The sequence below is a fragment of the Watersipora subatra genome, chromosome 3 (genome assembly GCF_963576615.1).
Source record: "Watersipora subatra chromosome 3, tzWatSuba1.1, whole genome shotgun sequence".
Taxonomy (NCBI): domain Eukaryota; kingdom Metazoa; phylum Bryozoa; class Gymnolaemata; order Cheilostomatida; family Watersiporidae; genus Watersipora; species Watersipora subatra.
The window spans coordinates 20,834,689-20,849,082 of NC_088710.1; the positions used below are offsets into that span (position 1 = coordinate 20,834,689).

The 14,394-nt window shown below is 36.1% G+C and overlaps 1 protein-coding gene across 3 annotated transcripts in view; it reads right to left on the reverse strand.

Moving 5' to 3' along the window:
- Positions 1-67: 67 nt before the first annotated feature.
- LOC137389769 (cyclin-dependent kinase 14-like) overlaps positions 68-14,394 on the reverse strand; it is a 49,617-nt gene continuing 35,290 nt past the window's right edge. For all 3 annotated transcript variants that reach the window (XM_068075862.1, XM_068075860.1, XM_068075861.1), the window contains 9 exons: positions 13,002-13,096; positions 12,335-12,397; positions 9,151-9,212; positions 7,661-7,722; positions 7,213-7,333; positions 3,780-3,873; positions 2,482-2,545; positions 1,827-2,015; positions 68-491 (listed from right to left, as the gene is read on the reverse strand). In XM_068075862.1, coding sequence (XP_067931963.1) covers positions 376-491; positions 1,827-2,015; positions 2,482-2,545; positions 3,780-3,873; positions 7,213-7,333; positions 7,661-7,722; positions 9,151-9,212; positions 12,335-12,397; positions 13,002-13,096 — 866 coding nt within the window. In that variant the 3' untranslated portion in view covers positions 68-375. The remainder of the gene's footprint in view (positions 492-1,826; positions 2,016-2,481; positions 2,546-3,779; positions 3,874-7,212; positions 7,334-7,660; positions 7,723-9,150; positions 9,213-12,334; positions 12,398-13,001; positions 13,097-14,394) is intronic.

Below are 14,394 nucleotides of genomic sequence, written 5' to 3' on the forward strand. Positions count from 1 at the left end.
ACTTACCTACTTAATTCCATACTCTGCAGTCAATGTGGGTGTGCAATTAAGTAGGAAGACGTTGATAATTAGTTCCAAACATTCTATTTGATATGATGATAAAGGCAGAATATAAACAAGAATGTGCGTATGTACATTAAGTGGAGCAGTTATTGTCATGCAGACTAAAGTGCACCCAGAGTGAGTAGATCTTCAAAGAGATTTGTGTGGAGAAAAATTATGTGGAGAGAAACTGGCAAAGAATAGTTATGATGCTAATCATAGGCTAGAAATACATGAGATAACACATCGATTAGCTCAACATATATCTACCAAAAGAAAAGAAAATGCTATAATTGTAAGTTATCCCCCTGATTTAGATACAACTTGGCTGCATTACACAAGTGCGCTAGCAGAATGTGGAATAGCCTTTGGATTAGTTCGTATAGATGTCCTTTTGTTGAAGGTCTCTTGTACCAGCTCGCAACCACGCACTCCAACCACAGGCTGATCTGTAAAATAAAAACTAGATATATGCAACGTTTCACAAATCGAGACTAAATGAATAGGGGAGGGATTCGTAAAAGTTTATTGAATGTCTCCTGGAACTTTTAGGACAATAGGTTGTAAATACGAGTACTAACACTTTTCTATTACCGGTATCATAAATAAAATTAAGAGTTGTCTCCTAATTTATTAAAACATACTAGAAAGAGCAGACGACTCTCAATATCATGCAAACAACGTGTCCATTCCAAACTTCAAAAAATCATTTGGTTAGAGGTTTCTTTCTCTATTGTCATTAAAATCATGAATCGTAATTGATATTGATTTTATGTCCAAATACGTAAATAAAGACCTATGTATTGGCTACCTAGACATCTTCTAGTCTAGGTAGGCAATAATTCTATTAAGGTGTTTCTACTTCCATGTCTACGCCATGGTCTCACATAAGTATTACCATTCATCTGAAGTACTAAATATATCACATAATTGAGTATCCCTCGGGAGGGCTTAGTCATGGCTCTGTTTGACAAAACCAATGAATCATTTTCTATCTTTCACAACAATGAAATTTAGCCAGACATAAATTTGGCCCTCCCCAAAGCCTAGCATCTATGTCCTTGACATGGCTCACTGATGATAAATTAGTGACTTCCGATCAGTAAGGTTCCCTAATTAGTGGCTCTGTAGAGTAAACCTAGTAAAAACACTAAATGTCAACATTTGTAAACCTGAACATTCTGTAAAAGACATTGATCTTATGTGGGACTCTTTTTGCATAGTAGCACTAGGCTTGTCTCTAAAGGTTCAGTCGAGTCAAATTTTAAAACATTTTATCAGAAAGTATCAATATTTTTCCATCGTTTAAGATGTCATTTATTATTTTAAGTGATCTGACTGCTGGAATGCTTCAAGATTAACATCGAAAAAGCTTGATCAATTTTAATATGGAAACACATCCTGGCAATCGGATCACCTTAACCAACAAATGAAATCTCAAATGATAGAAAAATATTTGTACGTACTTTTCGATAATATATTATATAATTTGATGTGAGTCACATTTTAAACAGACGTTTTGTCAGATCTGTAGAGCTATACTGAGAAGGCAAGGCAGTGGCAAACCCGATGCATTTAGCAAAATTAGTTCTTATGGAACAATATATGCATGCTCAACACACTTGCACACAGTAAATGGTAAATTAAAAAGGTAGGGCTTGAGAGTTGTCGTTCCAAAGTTTAATATATTCAAGGAACCACAATTGCCAACAAAGCATGTAAACATCCATTTATTCAGTGAGATCTAGGCTTTGGTTGAGTAAGTGTAACTAAATATTACATACTGGGCTTCAGTAAGTGCACGGCTTCAGGTAAGTCAGCAAAGTATGCGTGTTTCATAGCTTCGGCAGCACCAATTCTCTTTTCTGGATTAAGTTGTATTATCTTGCTAGCTAGGTCAGCGGTATGTTTAATGGCAGCAAGCCTTGGTACAATGCTGACCAAAGAGCGACTTGAGAACCTCTGCATCGTAGCTGTAAGGTCACAAAATACTAAGTTAGGTATAATCACTCATTTTTTATACGTAAAGTAAATATTTATAGTGAAATACGTCGTTATAAAGGAAAGATAAACAAACAGTCTGAACAAAGATGTAGACAAAGAACTTATTAAAGCAGCCAGCGGAAATTTCACCAATGCTGACTTTAGCATTCAATAATTTTGAGCAGCCCTAATTAAAACAAACAATGAACAGCGTTTGCCATTAGCCGCTGACTATAAAAGCAATCTAGCTCTGCTCAGCTGACTCATTGGATGCCGGAGCCATTCACAGGGCCTACTATAAAACCACATAACCATTTCCATTCACGGTAGAATGCATATCCCTAATAGGCTGACCTAGGTTATATCACAAAATAAGTAGACATTCCAGACTAGATTCTCAGATCACACCCAGCTATCACTATGCCTTTATTAGTAATACAAAAGAAGTCTGCTTACCGGCTTTATAGTTGGGTAAACTCTCGACTTGAGGCCAGTCAGAATTTGTTGGGGTACCCAGCACCTGCAACATCATCAGTTTTATATTTTTACTTTATACAAACTAAAAAATTTCTGGAAAGTCGATTTTTTTTCACTACAAATCTGTTTTACTGTGTTGCTCATCAGGTGTTTTCGTTAAAACAAAGACACCTGACAGCGACACAGATTTGTAGCAAGGAGAAACTCACAAATTGCTTCACTACAAATCAGCTTCGCGGTGTCGTTAGGCAGGTGTCTTTGCTTAAAACCAAGACATCTAAGAGCGACACTATGAAACAGATTTGCAGCAAAGAAAAATTTAACGTTTTAAAATAAGTTTAGTCTAAACAATTACTCCACTTATTGGCATTAGTGTAGATAATGCATAGTGTAGTGTAGATAGTGTAGAGTTCTTTTGTATAATTGAATTTTACTTTATCTTATTTAATTTTTCACATAACTAATTATTCTTATATTTTATATACAGTCAAACATGGATAACTCCAACTTCACGGGACCGAGCGAAAGTGTTCGAGTTATCAAAGCGTTCAAGTTATCAGAGCACTGTCACAAGTCCATGTACAGTATTTATTTATTTATTTATTTATTAGTAGATACATGTACATATACAAACTATAACATAAATCAAAAATCATAAATGGCTTGTTTCAAATTAAATGCTTCTAATGTAAAGTTTAAAATTTTTTTCATCAAAAAGTATAGAGATTTTTTTTCTATTTTTTTTAGAGATTCTTATATTTTATATATATTTATTTATATTTATAAATTTTATGGCAAAATGGTAGTTACATGTTGTGTTGTACATGAACTATGCCAAAGTAGTTCAACTGTTCCGAGATTATTCTGAACTTGCAAAAAAATCTGCTCTAATTTGAATTAATTGTGAGTTTATAGTCTTGCTTTCTGTTAGCTGGGAGTTGGATGTGTAGGGAGTGACTCCTCAATAGCTAACCGGTATATACTACAGATAAAAAAAATAAAAGGTCCACTATAATTATGAAGCTACTGTCAAGATAAGCGGGTGCTTTGCACCCGTACCCTCACCAGTGATAGAGACTACTGTCAAGAAAAATAGGTGTTTGACAAATATGTGATATACTAATAACAAAATCATTTCCAATTCACCAAATGTAAAGCCATGAAGTACTTTTTGCCTGAAAATCTAGCACCTACCGGCAAGAAGGTACAGGAACTCCATGAATAGACTACTAACACGGAGTGCGGATAATCCACATAAAGCCGAAGCTGACGCTTACCCGAAATATTTTTTCCATTTGATCATATGCATCCTTCATTCCTTGGAAGGCAGCCACTCCAGAGATCATCTCAAGGAATATGCACCCAACACCCCTGCAACAGATCCAAGCATTATTTGCAAAAACTAACGCAGGCTCTAGCATGCAGATTAACCAGATAAACCAGATAAACTTTGTTAAAATTCATGCTGATTGATTTGAGTGAAAAAAATTTAAAACAGTGGTACTCTTGAGCACATACATCAAGTCTCACAACACCAAATTTTAGTCAACTATAAAATTGAAACTAAAAGGTTATTTTCTGTTAACGTTTGGAAGCCTGAACCCGAAATAACTCGGTGAATTGCTTTTCAATGTGACAACAATACTCAGCTTTAATCACAACTTTCCCAAACAACTACCAACGATGCAGGTTCCCAGCAGGTGAGAACCAGGCAACTTAAGAGGGACAGCCGCCTTCAACCTCCTAAATCCAAGTTGCTCAATGATCCTTAGATTACAATGAATTATTTAAAACAAGAATACTCTGTGGCCATATGACTTTGCATGCTTTATATGACAATTGTTTACTGTACGTAGTGTCATCTAATCTATTTTGTCGCCTTTACGGCTAATATTAAATTATTAACTATTCACAAATATGTATTTCGATTAAATGTGATTTTTATTGTTATGGTTTGTGAATACTAACAGAGTCAAGCCAATCATTAACCTCATCATTTCATTTTCTCAGCTACTTGCTCAGCATGATGTACAGGGAGTTGTTTTCTCACCACTGCTCTCTGAGGTTCTCGTCTTCTGACTCGCTATCTTTTTTCTGAATGTTTGACTGACCCTCAAAATGACATGAAGTAAACGAGGCTACAACTAATTTCAAGACCTTGAAACCATATTATCTCAATAGAGGAAGCCACTTGTTGACAATAGATACGACTGCTGACGTCTGCTGGTGTTGTTCAGACACTTTCTAAGTGCCAAGCTAGAGCAACTATCAATTTCACGCCACATCAAACAGCACTGGATAGTCAGTGCTCTGGTGCAACTTAAGATCAAACCACCAGCAATTGAAGAGCAATAGTGAAACCAACAATTAATCAGTTTGGGAGGACGTGTGACACCCTCGCACCAAAGTGATCCGCGCAAGAGGTTACCATGGCAATGACTAAATTAATAGCAGAAAATTTGTTCTCAGGATGATTTCAGCCGAGAAACAAAGAAATTGCATGTTATTCAACAATTATTGTTATTATAGTTTCCTATTCAAGTCTGTCAAATAACAATGCGGTGGTCTGCTCAATAACTCTAGTACCTCAACACCATTGTCTTTGGAGAGGGGTACACTAGCCCATGCTTGTAAACATGAAAGTCTTATGTGACATTGTTAACAGGAAAGTCTTATGTGACACTGTTAACAGGAAAGTCTTACGCTCATTGTTAACAAGAAAGTTTTACATGCCATTGTTAACATGAAATTGTAGGTGAGCCAAGTGAATCACATAGATATTCTGATTGTAAATTTTAGGTGTTGCTGGTAAGTAAGCTTTATCCAATGTCTATCTCCATAACCTAGTATAACTATTACTTCTACTACTACCTGGCATCAAGTGTGCTAATAAAACACAGGCGATCATTATCTTCACAATTAGTCCATAAAGGCAGTCGTTGGTTGATTGGTGCAGCTGTTAAAATATCAATCCACCAAACTACAAGTCATGAGTTCAAGTCCTATACGATGCAATCTTTTTTGCCAATTTTCTGCCATAGCTTTGGACAGACAGACGGCTCTTATTATAGTGAAGATTCTGTTTGGTTACTGAGAATGCGAGCTTTTGACTGTGACTATGAATGAAAAATGACGAGGAGTCATCAACAAAATCGCTTTCTAGTCAAAAGAGCAACGATGCACACTATCTGTTCTTTTCGTCAGCTAATACTCATTAAATTTTTCTTTGACGTCTGCACATCTTTAGTAATATTCATAATGGTGCTAGACCCACTCTACATTATCACCTGAGTTGAATAACAGAAGCTAAACATAAATCTTGGGTTTCAGCACCTATAGCGTCACACTGTGAAACGACAAGGTTTTTACCAACATTTCACCACATATTATAAAAAGGATCGTAGGTATTATTTCTATGTGAGAGTAATGATTGGTCGTGGTATAGGATGACAATAAAATTTATTTAGACCTCCCAGAGTAGTGGTCATACATAGACCTCCCAGAGTAGTGGTCATACATAGACCTCTCACGAGTAGTGGTCATACATTCATTATAATGCAGCAAAGGCATGCTTCAACATTTCCACCTACATGGCACACCCAGCCCTGGGCTTTTTATGTAACAAAGATATGAATCAAGCTACCTGCTGCCATAACACTCTGCTTCTAATCTAAAACAGACAAATTTCTTGGCTAGCTACTCCTTCATCTATCTTGCTATTCAAGCTGATTCAGGCTGCCTAATGTGTCTGGCGGACAGCATTAATTGCGCTTCTTTAGCTAATCAGCTATTAGGCAGCTAAAATACACCATCACATTAGGAACTAGAAGTTTATGCTATGAAGAGGAAATGAGCGAAACCGTGTGCTAAGAAATTGACATTATCACCTCCATTAAGTTGCCATGCAGTCGAATTGAGCGGAATAATTTATGCCTGATCGCTGAAGTGGAAGTCGGCTAGGAGGAATAATGTCCAGTCATGGCTGTAATCAGTGGCCAGCACCAATGTATTCTGTATCGTTACCAGATACAACATGTTGATGTGTTCTGTATGGTTACTAGGTACAACATGTTGATGTGTTCTGTATGGTTACTAGGTACAACATGTTGATGTGTTCTGTATGGTTACTAGGTACAACATGTTGATGTGTTCTGTATGGTTACCAGATACAACATGTTGGTGTGTTCTGTATGGTTACTAGGTACAAGATGTTGGTGTGTTTTGTATGACTACTAAGTAATTTGTGTTAGTCTTTGCCTAGAAAGCTTTCACATCACTCACATCTCATTGGCTGTTTGGTGGTCATGAGTCTGCGTAGGTAGACCTATTGTGTTTAGGGAATTTTATCAAAAAATATATAAAACAATATTTTTGCGACTAATGAAAGGAAAGTAGCACTTCGAAAATATTTGCGCAAATATCCTTACCGGTCAAGATACAACCAGCATAGGCATCAGTGAAAGCATAACAACCACTGATAATATATCTACTGTATAGCCACCTTTAATAATATTGGCACTTTCTAGCCACCCTTAATAACATTGGTACTGTGTAGCCACATTTAATAACATTGGTACTGTGTAGCCACATTTAATAACATTGGTACTGTGTAGCCACCTTTAATAACATTGGTGCTGTGTAGCCACCCTTAATAAAATCAATACTGTGTAGCCAGCCTCAAGAACTTTGAGTAAAATAATAAGCTCTCACCACATATCTAGGGAAGCACTGTAGGTAGTAGAGCCGAGGAGAACATCTGGAGGTCTGTACCAAAGTGTCACTACCTCGTTAGAGTAGGTTTTGCTAGGTATCGACTTGGCCCTCGCCAGACCTAGAAGCAGCGGTCAAGTATGAAATGTCCATTTGCATGAGTTAATCTTTGAAGCACTCATCGAAAAACCGGAGATGCAATGTGCTAATGCCCATTTGATAGTTCTACCGCGTCACTGAATGAGCTAAGAGGTCTCTCTGGTCCGTAAGAGCCAGACAAATGTTATTGTTGAAAAATACCGCATTACTTTTAACACACCAGTAACGGTTTATTGATTACAAACATCTATCATGCCCTATTGGTCTACTCTCTGTATAACGACAATCGTTGAATCATCTCTCATTCAAAATCTTCACATTTTAAGAATGAGTCATTTTGACTACTTACCAAAATCTGCCAGCTTCAGTTCACCGATCTCACTGATGAGCAAGTTCTGCGGTTTCAAATCCCTAAAATAGTTGAAATAAATCAGCTAAAACTCGGGCTGTTTGGTAAAGTTATCCACTAGTTTGAATCATGATAGCATTGAGAAATAAACAGCAGAGCGTCAAGTTATGTTCTGGTCAGTCAAGTTGAGTATTGGAAGTCGTTTCCTCACACTAATCATCTCTTGATCATTAGATGTGATTAATAGGCTACGCAAGATGAAGGTGTGGTGAGTTATGGCACACTAGAGAAATATAGAGCAAATTTGTTGGTGATTCCACCAGGGGTAACGCTGCAACTGATTCTGGTATGAGTATGTGTATTAAGATGGTCCGATAGTTCTGCCTGCAACTTTGTTGCGATTGTCAGGAGTATGTTAAAAATAAAATGCCAAATGTACACCGAATTGATTAATGGTGCAAACTGAATTGCTTTAAAGTAATATATTACAATTTAGAATGAAAATCATCTTAAAAACACTTATTGAAACGTTTATTATACATATTATATCTATGTTACAAGGATCATCATAGAAGCTGATACGCATAGATGTCAAGGACAAAAGATTCAGATAGAGATTGCAAAAATTGCATTGCAAAATTAACACTAGTATAAGAATTGTGAAATGCATTCTTATTTTGGCCCCAGTGTTATCCCATCTTTAAAACAAGCAAATAATTTTCGGGTGGATTTCGATTTACTAGAAGTTATAGCTAAAATTATCCATAAGCAAAATGATCAAGAAAACAAATAGTCTACTAGTTTCTCTGGTCCGTCACACTAACGATTTGCAAATGACTTACTGCGTCAACTTGAAACATAGAGTTATCTTTCTTTGAACAACGAAAAACATTTTAAAAAAAACTGTGGACCATTTTAATATTGCCTTGCAACTTTTCTACTGACATTGTCTATACATTGATGACACCTTGCAGCCTTTTACAGCAGACTGAATTTAATAGTATCTAATTACGCAACAAGAGTAGTCCGTGACTGTTGCGCAGGTTTATTAGCCAATTATATCTAGCTACTCAGTTAGCAGCAGATGTTAAAGGTTAAAGTTCAACACGCTAGAATAGCACATCATTGCTAAAAGCTACCATAATTTAATCAGTGTGATGTGTATGTGTTGGGAATCCCACACCATGAGTGCTACCCAAACAAATTTGATATGATTGGTCTAACTATGGTTGGTCAAAATTCAATTGGTCTAATAGACCAATTCGTCCAGAGACATTTGGTCCAAGACTGATTTGTCAATTGTATAATTATATTAGTTGTTTTTAGATCAATCATGTTGTTGAACCAATCATGCCGTTAAATGAGTTGATTTCACACAAATTAGCTTTGAACAAATTGGAATAGGCCTACTCATCGCACCAATTGTCTTGGGCCAACCTCAAATACATAAAAAAATAAAAAAGATGAGTCAGCTCTGGATAGTAACTTACCTATGCAGGATTCTTTTATCGTGACAGAATGCCAAGCCTCTCAGCAATTGAAACAGAAAAATCTACAATACAACACACAACAATACATATCTATGTCTGGTTGTGATTTGAAGAAGCACATTGATTTATAAAACAATTAAAGTGAGAATTACACACAGAATGAAAGCGACACCAAACAAAACAGATACTGAGTTCATAACTTGCACATCTGGCTCAATATTGCTTTGACAAATTAGCGCCAATACTCTGGATGACGCTGGAGACTTTCTAGAATGTTTCAGAATAGTAGCAACATTACTAGTAATTAGTACCATTATGTTATTAGAAAGTAGGATTCCAGGAGCCGCATTTATCTCTGAAGAAATAAGCTTATTAAGTCATGCATTCATAAGTTACAGTCGCCCAGCCTTAAAATCTTGTCACATTCTCTAGAAATCTTTCGACCAAAGCAGCCCGTACTAGAAATGTTAAAAAACTTTTCATCAAGCAATTTTTTTAATATTTCTGTTCTTTTTGTCTCCTAACTAAATCAATAATTCAGACTCAGAGATACATTGCAATGGGAATGTTTAACATTAACGCGTATCCATTCTTAAAGATAGCATGTCTAACCTCTTTTACTCAAAATGCAACAAATTTAACCATTTTAATGATTCCATTGTTACTACCTACAAGCTGTTATGATGCCAACATTGTATGAATAGAAACGAACAAGAGAAACTAACATGCAAATAATTTTAATAATTCCTCCAATTTACCCTCCGAATACTTCAACATCGCACCTAAGTTCAATTTACCGCAGAACGTATCGCAATGACGACCGCTCATTCTCATAAACCTATCTTTCATGGACAGCGTTGAACACTAGGTGTGTGTATAATAGTATAGGAGATACAAGAGAACTAGATTTGACATAATAGTTATTTCCGCTACGAGTGACAGATCAGCATCATTTAATACATATTAATTGTTCTACCTAAAACCATATTTTCAAATATGTGAGGTTTTCAGAAAAATAATGATATTTAAGTGTAATTTAGAGCAAGGTATACTTATGTTGCTTTTGTTGGATAGTCAACTGAGTTGATGCACCAACACGCTATTAATAAGTTTTGAAGATATTGAAATCATTTGCGACCTTGCTTAACTTGCAAGGTCATATGAAGGATGGGCAGCCTAGAAACACAGCTTTGTGTCCAAGAGTGCAGAAGACTAGAGGTGGATGGAAGTTAGTGATAAAACCTAAACCATATAAGATGGTCGTTGTGGAAATGACCAACTGCAAGAGAGAGAAAGGGAGAGAGAGAGGGAGATGAATCGCTAAAGCTAGCATCAGACTCTTAGCAGAGATTCTACAAAACACACTGAAGATAAAATTCATATACCATCTTTTGTTTCGTTATAAAACTTGCGATAAAGCGGAGATACTTTTTAATGATTTTATTCACCAAAATGATTTTTATTTTTTATGTTCAATTGAATTTTTTTCAACTGGCACGATTTGGATTTCATTTTAAAATACAGGCAATCATTGGCCCAATCTCCAGAAAGCAGCCAATGAAAACACCAAATACTGCAAAGTACACATAAATGTGCTGCTGCACTTTTTGCACCAGCGACAGCAATGTTTAAGCTCATGAAATTGCTAAAAGTTTCACACAACGCTTCCTCAACTTGAGAGTGCTTGAACCTTGACAGCTTCCTTTGACCTTGACACAACGCCATGAGTTTGTGGCTTTTACTTTGACTATCATACAGGGTGTAGAATGCATGGGAAGCAAATCTTACTGGGAAATGACTGCTATACAGAATAATGATAAATACGGGTAGTATATCCAGGCTATCGCACTGAATAATTAAAAAGGATTTTTAAGAAACTCGAGCCACTCAAGCGAATATCTTGAAAATAAATATTTACAAATCCTAAATAAACATCATAAAAGTATAGATTATGCAATTCAAAAGTACTATAACACACTCTAATTCTGGAGTGTCTACAATCTACAGTCTGATGGTACTTGATGTAGATTATGCGCTACCCCAAGCAGCATTGTAGCGCATGGTAACTAAATCAAAACTTCTCAAACACAGCACCTAGTTCAACTGAACTAACAGAATGTTAGCTGGAGTACGAACTAGGAAAATTTGAACAGTTCAGGTTTTTTCATCTAACTGTCATGCGATTCTATTTGTTACAGTCTGAACCACGATTAAATCAACTGCTTGTAAAGAACTGAAACAAATATTGTAATTGCTAAAAATAAATTGTCCAATCAAACGAGAGTGTGAATTGCATCTGGCTGAATCTAATTGATCATGATGGAAGCCGTTTGGTTGCAAAAGTTTTTTATCATTTATTTCTTTGGCGCTTTCAACTATATCTTCCAACATTGGTGATTCATTCCTGTTGTCATGTGACCATCCGTTAAGACAATACCTGTTTTTATATTCAAGCAGGAAGGAATATATATAGTCATTTGTCTTAGAATATGATCAAAAGTAGTTGCCAAACCAACATAGGCATCAATCACAGTGTCTCCATGAGATGATGCTCTCTGACTATCAATATCTCATATTGCTTAGCACCGTCATAGAAATGTCATTTTTTGAATCATTTTAAAGATGGAGCTGTCTGCTCTAATAACGCATTTAGTTTATTAGCTGCATTCAAATGCAAGGTCACATGAGTGTTCCCCCATAACTTAATTCCTCCATCTATAAAGTTTCATTTTAGCGGTGATTGGAGATTTTCATACGAATATTATCTTCAATCTTTTTATTATTTCAGGTAAGTTAACGTTGAAGAAACATATTTAAATGGTTTACAGTATATGGTACGACACTCAGGGTTTCAATCATGTTTTGAATCTCTAAAAAAATCATCACCCTATGGAAATGAAGTGACTACATAGACAAGTGCCACAAATTATCTATGGTACTAGTCTGTACAGAATCTGACATACACAGCAAGGTGCTTCACGCCTAAGTCTTTAGGAAGTGACACATGTAGTGTAATGTTCTTAATGACACGCGTAACTAAGTGAAGGTGACACATATGATATCGTGTTCGAAATGACATGGGCAAGCGGGTGAAAGTAACATTGTGCTAGTGCAGTTTAGGCGAAGCTCAGAGCTGGAGAGGAAGCGGAACTTCGGACCACCCAGGTATAATTTGCAGTCTTACCTTCACGTTATGAGAATGCAGGCCTCCAGGATGCCGCTCATTGTACTGATTAAGGTCTGTTTGCTATAAAAGGCATGTGAAATAGTGACAGTTCTCTATATATGCACGCCACTGACTAACATACTAGAGAGATGCTTTCTATTGTTGTTTACATGAAAAGGTGAGAAATGAAATTGCAAGCTTCCTAGTCACCCATCCCGAGTCAGGATTAAAAAATCATCTCTGCTAGGTAGATTAACAAGTAGTTTTGCTAGCTAATGAAATCACAGGCCATCAGGAGAAATTTTTAACATTGTCGACACTTCTTATTATCGAAACTAATGTGGGCTAGCTCATAACTCTAAATATTTCCAGCTCAAATCGCTCCATGTCACAATTTTTTTTCGATGACTCGCTTAACATTCAAGAGTGGCTCTGGCTGCTCCCCTAGAGCTCAACATATCAATAATAATATGTCTGAAGAACATGTAGAAAATAATAACAACCTCAAAGGGAGTTGAGATCAATTTAATGAATACGACCAGCTTGACAGAGGAATACTATCTGATGTGGGATTACATGTAACTTTATCTCCCAGAATTATCCATAGCTAGCTCCATAATCGAAGGAATTAGGAATGGATTCGCTACAGCTTATGTACAGAGATAAGTAGCACCAACGCACTTACCACATATTCAAACACAAAGGTAAGTGTATCCTTGGTGTGGACTATATCATGAAGGGTGACTATATTCGTATGTCTCAAGTCCTTTAGCAAAGAGGCTGAAACAAAGATGAAGACATGAAGATTGTAAAGTGGCGTCTGTCGTGTTAATAAAACTGAAATTTAAAGTGTCTGCCGCAATTCATCAGACCAGATGAGGGGCAATAAAGTGCAGCAAGCAGAGCAAAAATTGCTGCATTTGAAGTTGTCAGCCCTTAATGGCACGCATTCAATACATCCAGTGATGAGCTTGCTATTTAGGTCCCATTTGCGATTTTTCTAAAGTTTCAGTTTGGTTTGGTTTGAGTTTCAGTTTGGTCACACAAATGATCAATCAGAATGAAACCCCGTTAGAGTGGAGTTCAGTCAGACCTCGACTTACAAAGTTAACTCGTTCTTATATTTCTATTTTTTGTATGTAAAAAAGCATTTTGTTTATTACTAATGCCAATAAAAGCTATACGTACATACATGCATAAAAATTATACATACATGCTTCATTTATTAAAACAGTTGTATGTTAGAGCAAATATTTCCCATATGACAACAAATACTGCTGACAATTGGGCATTAGATTAAGCAGCATAATAAAAAACTCATGCGAACAACTAAATGTAAAAACTAAACTAATAAACTAATAATAAAAAAATGATGTTTTCTTGTTACTTAGAGACACGTGAACAGAAGTGAAGTTCGGTGTAACTTACTCTATTTACACTAGGTGAAAGCTCAAATAATTTAGCTTAAATTGTTTTGTATTTTCACGGTTTTTATATTTTATTATTATTTTTTGTTAGCCCATTCAATTTTACCTCGAAAACTGCCAAGTTTTGAGAAAATTTGAGAGTTGTATGTTAGAATTATCTCTGGTATGAAGTTAAATATTTGCCGACTTTTGTGTCAAGCATTGGACAATTTGCTGGAATGAGCATAAGCAGAGGTTTGACTGTACTTTAAGTAAGCATAAGCAGAGGTTTGACTGTACTTTAAGTAAGCATAAGCAGAGGTTTGACTGTACTTTAAGTAAGCATAAGCAGAGGTTTGACTGTACTTTAAGCAAGCATAAGCAGAGGTTTGACAGTAATTTAAGTAAGCATAAGCAGAGGTTTGACTGTATTTTAAGTGAGCATAAGCAGAGGTTTGACTGTATTTTAAGTGAAATGTCATGGCATGATCAAAACTGTGGCAGTCAGCTATTTAGAGATAAAACTGTCTGTTAGCCAGAGAGCCTCGAGTTTGTTAGTCGTTCACCAAATATAGAACTATATAAAACCTGTTTTAGAAGGTGCATGTTTACGCCGACATTTACAAAACTATCAGCCAATCAGGTTTCAATATATAGATAGATTAGAGGCTC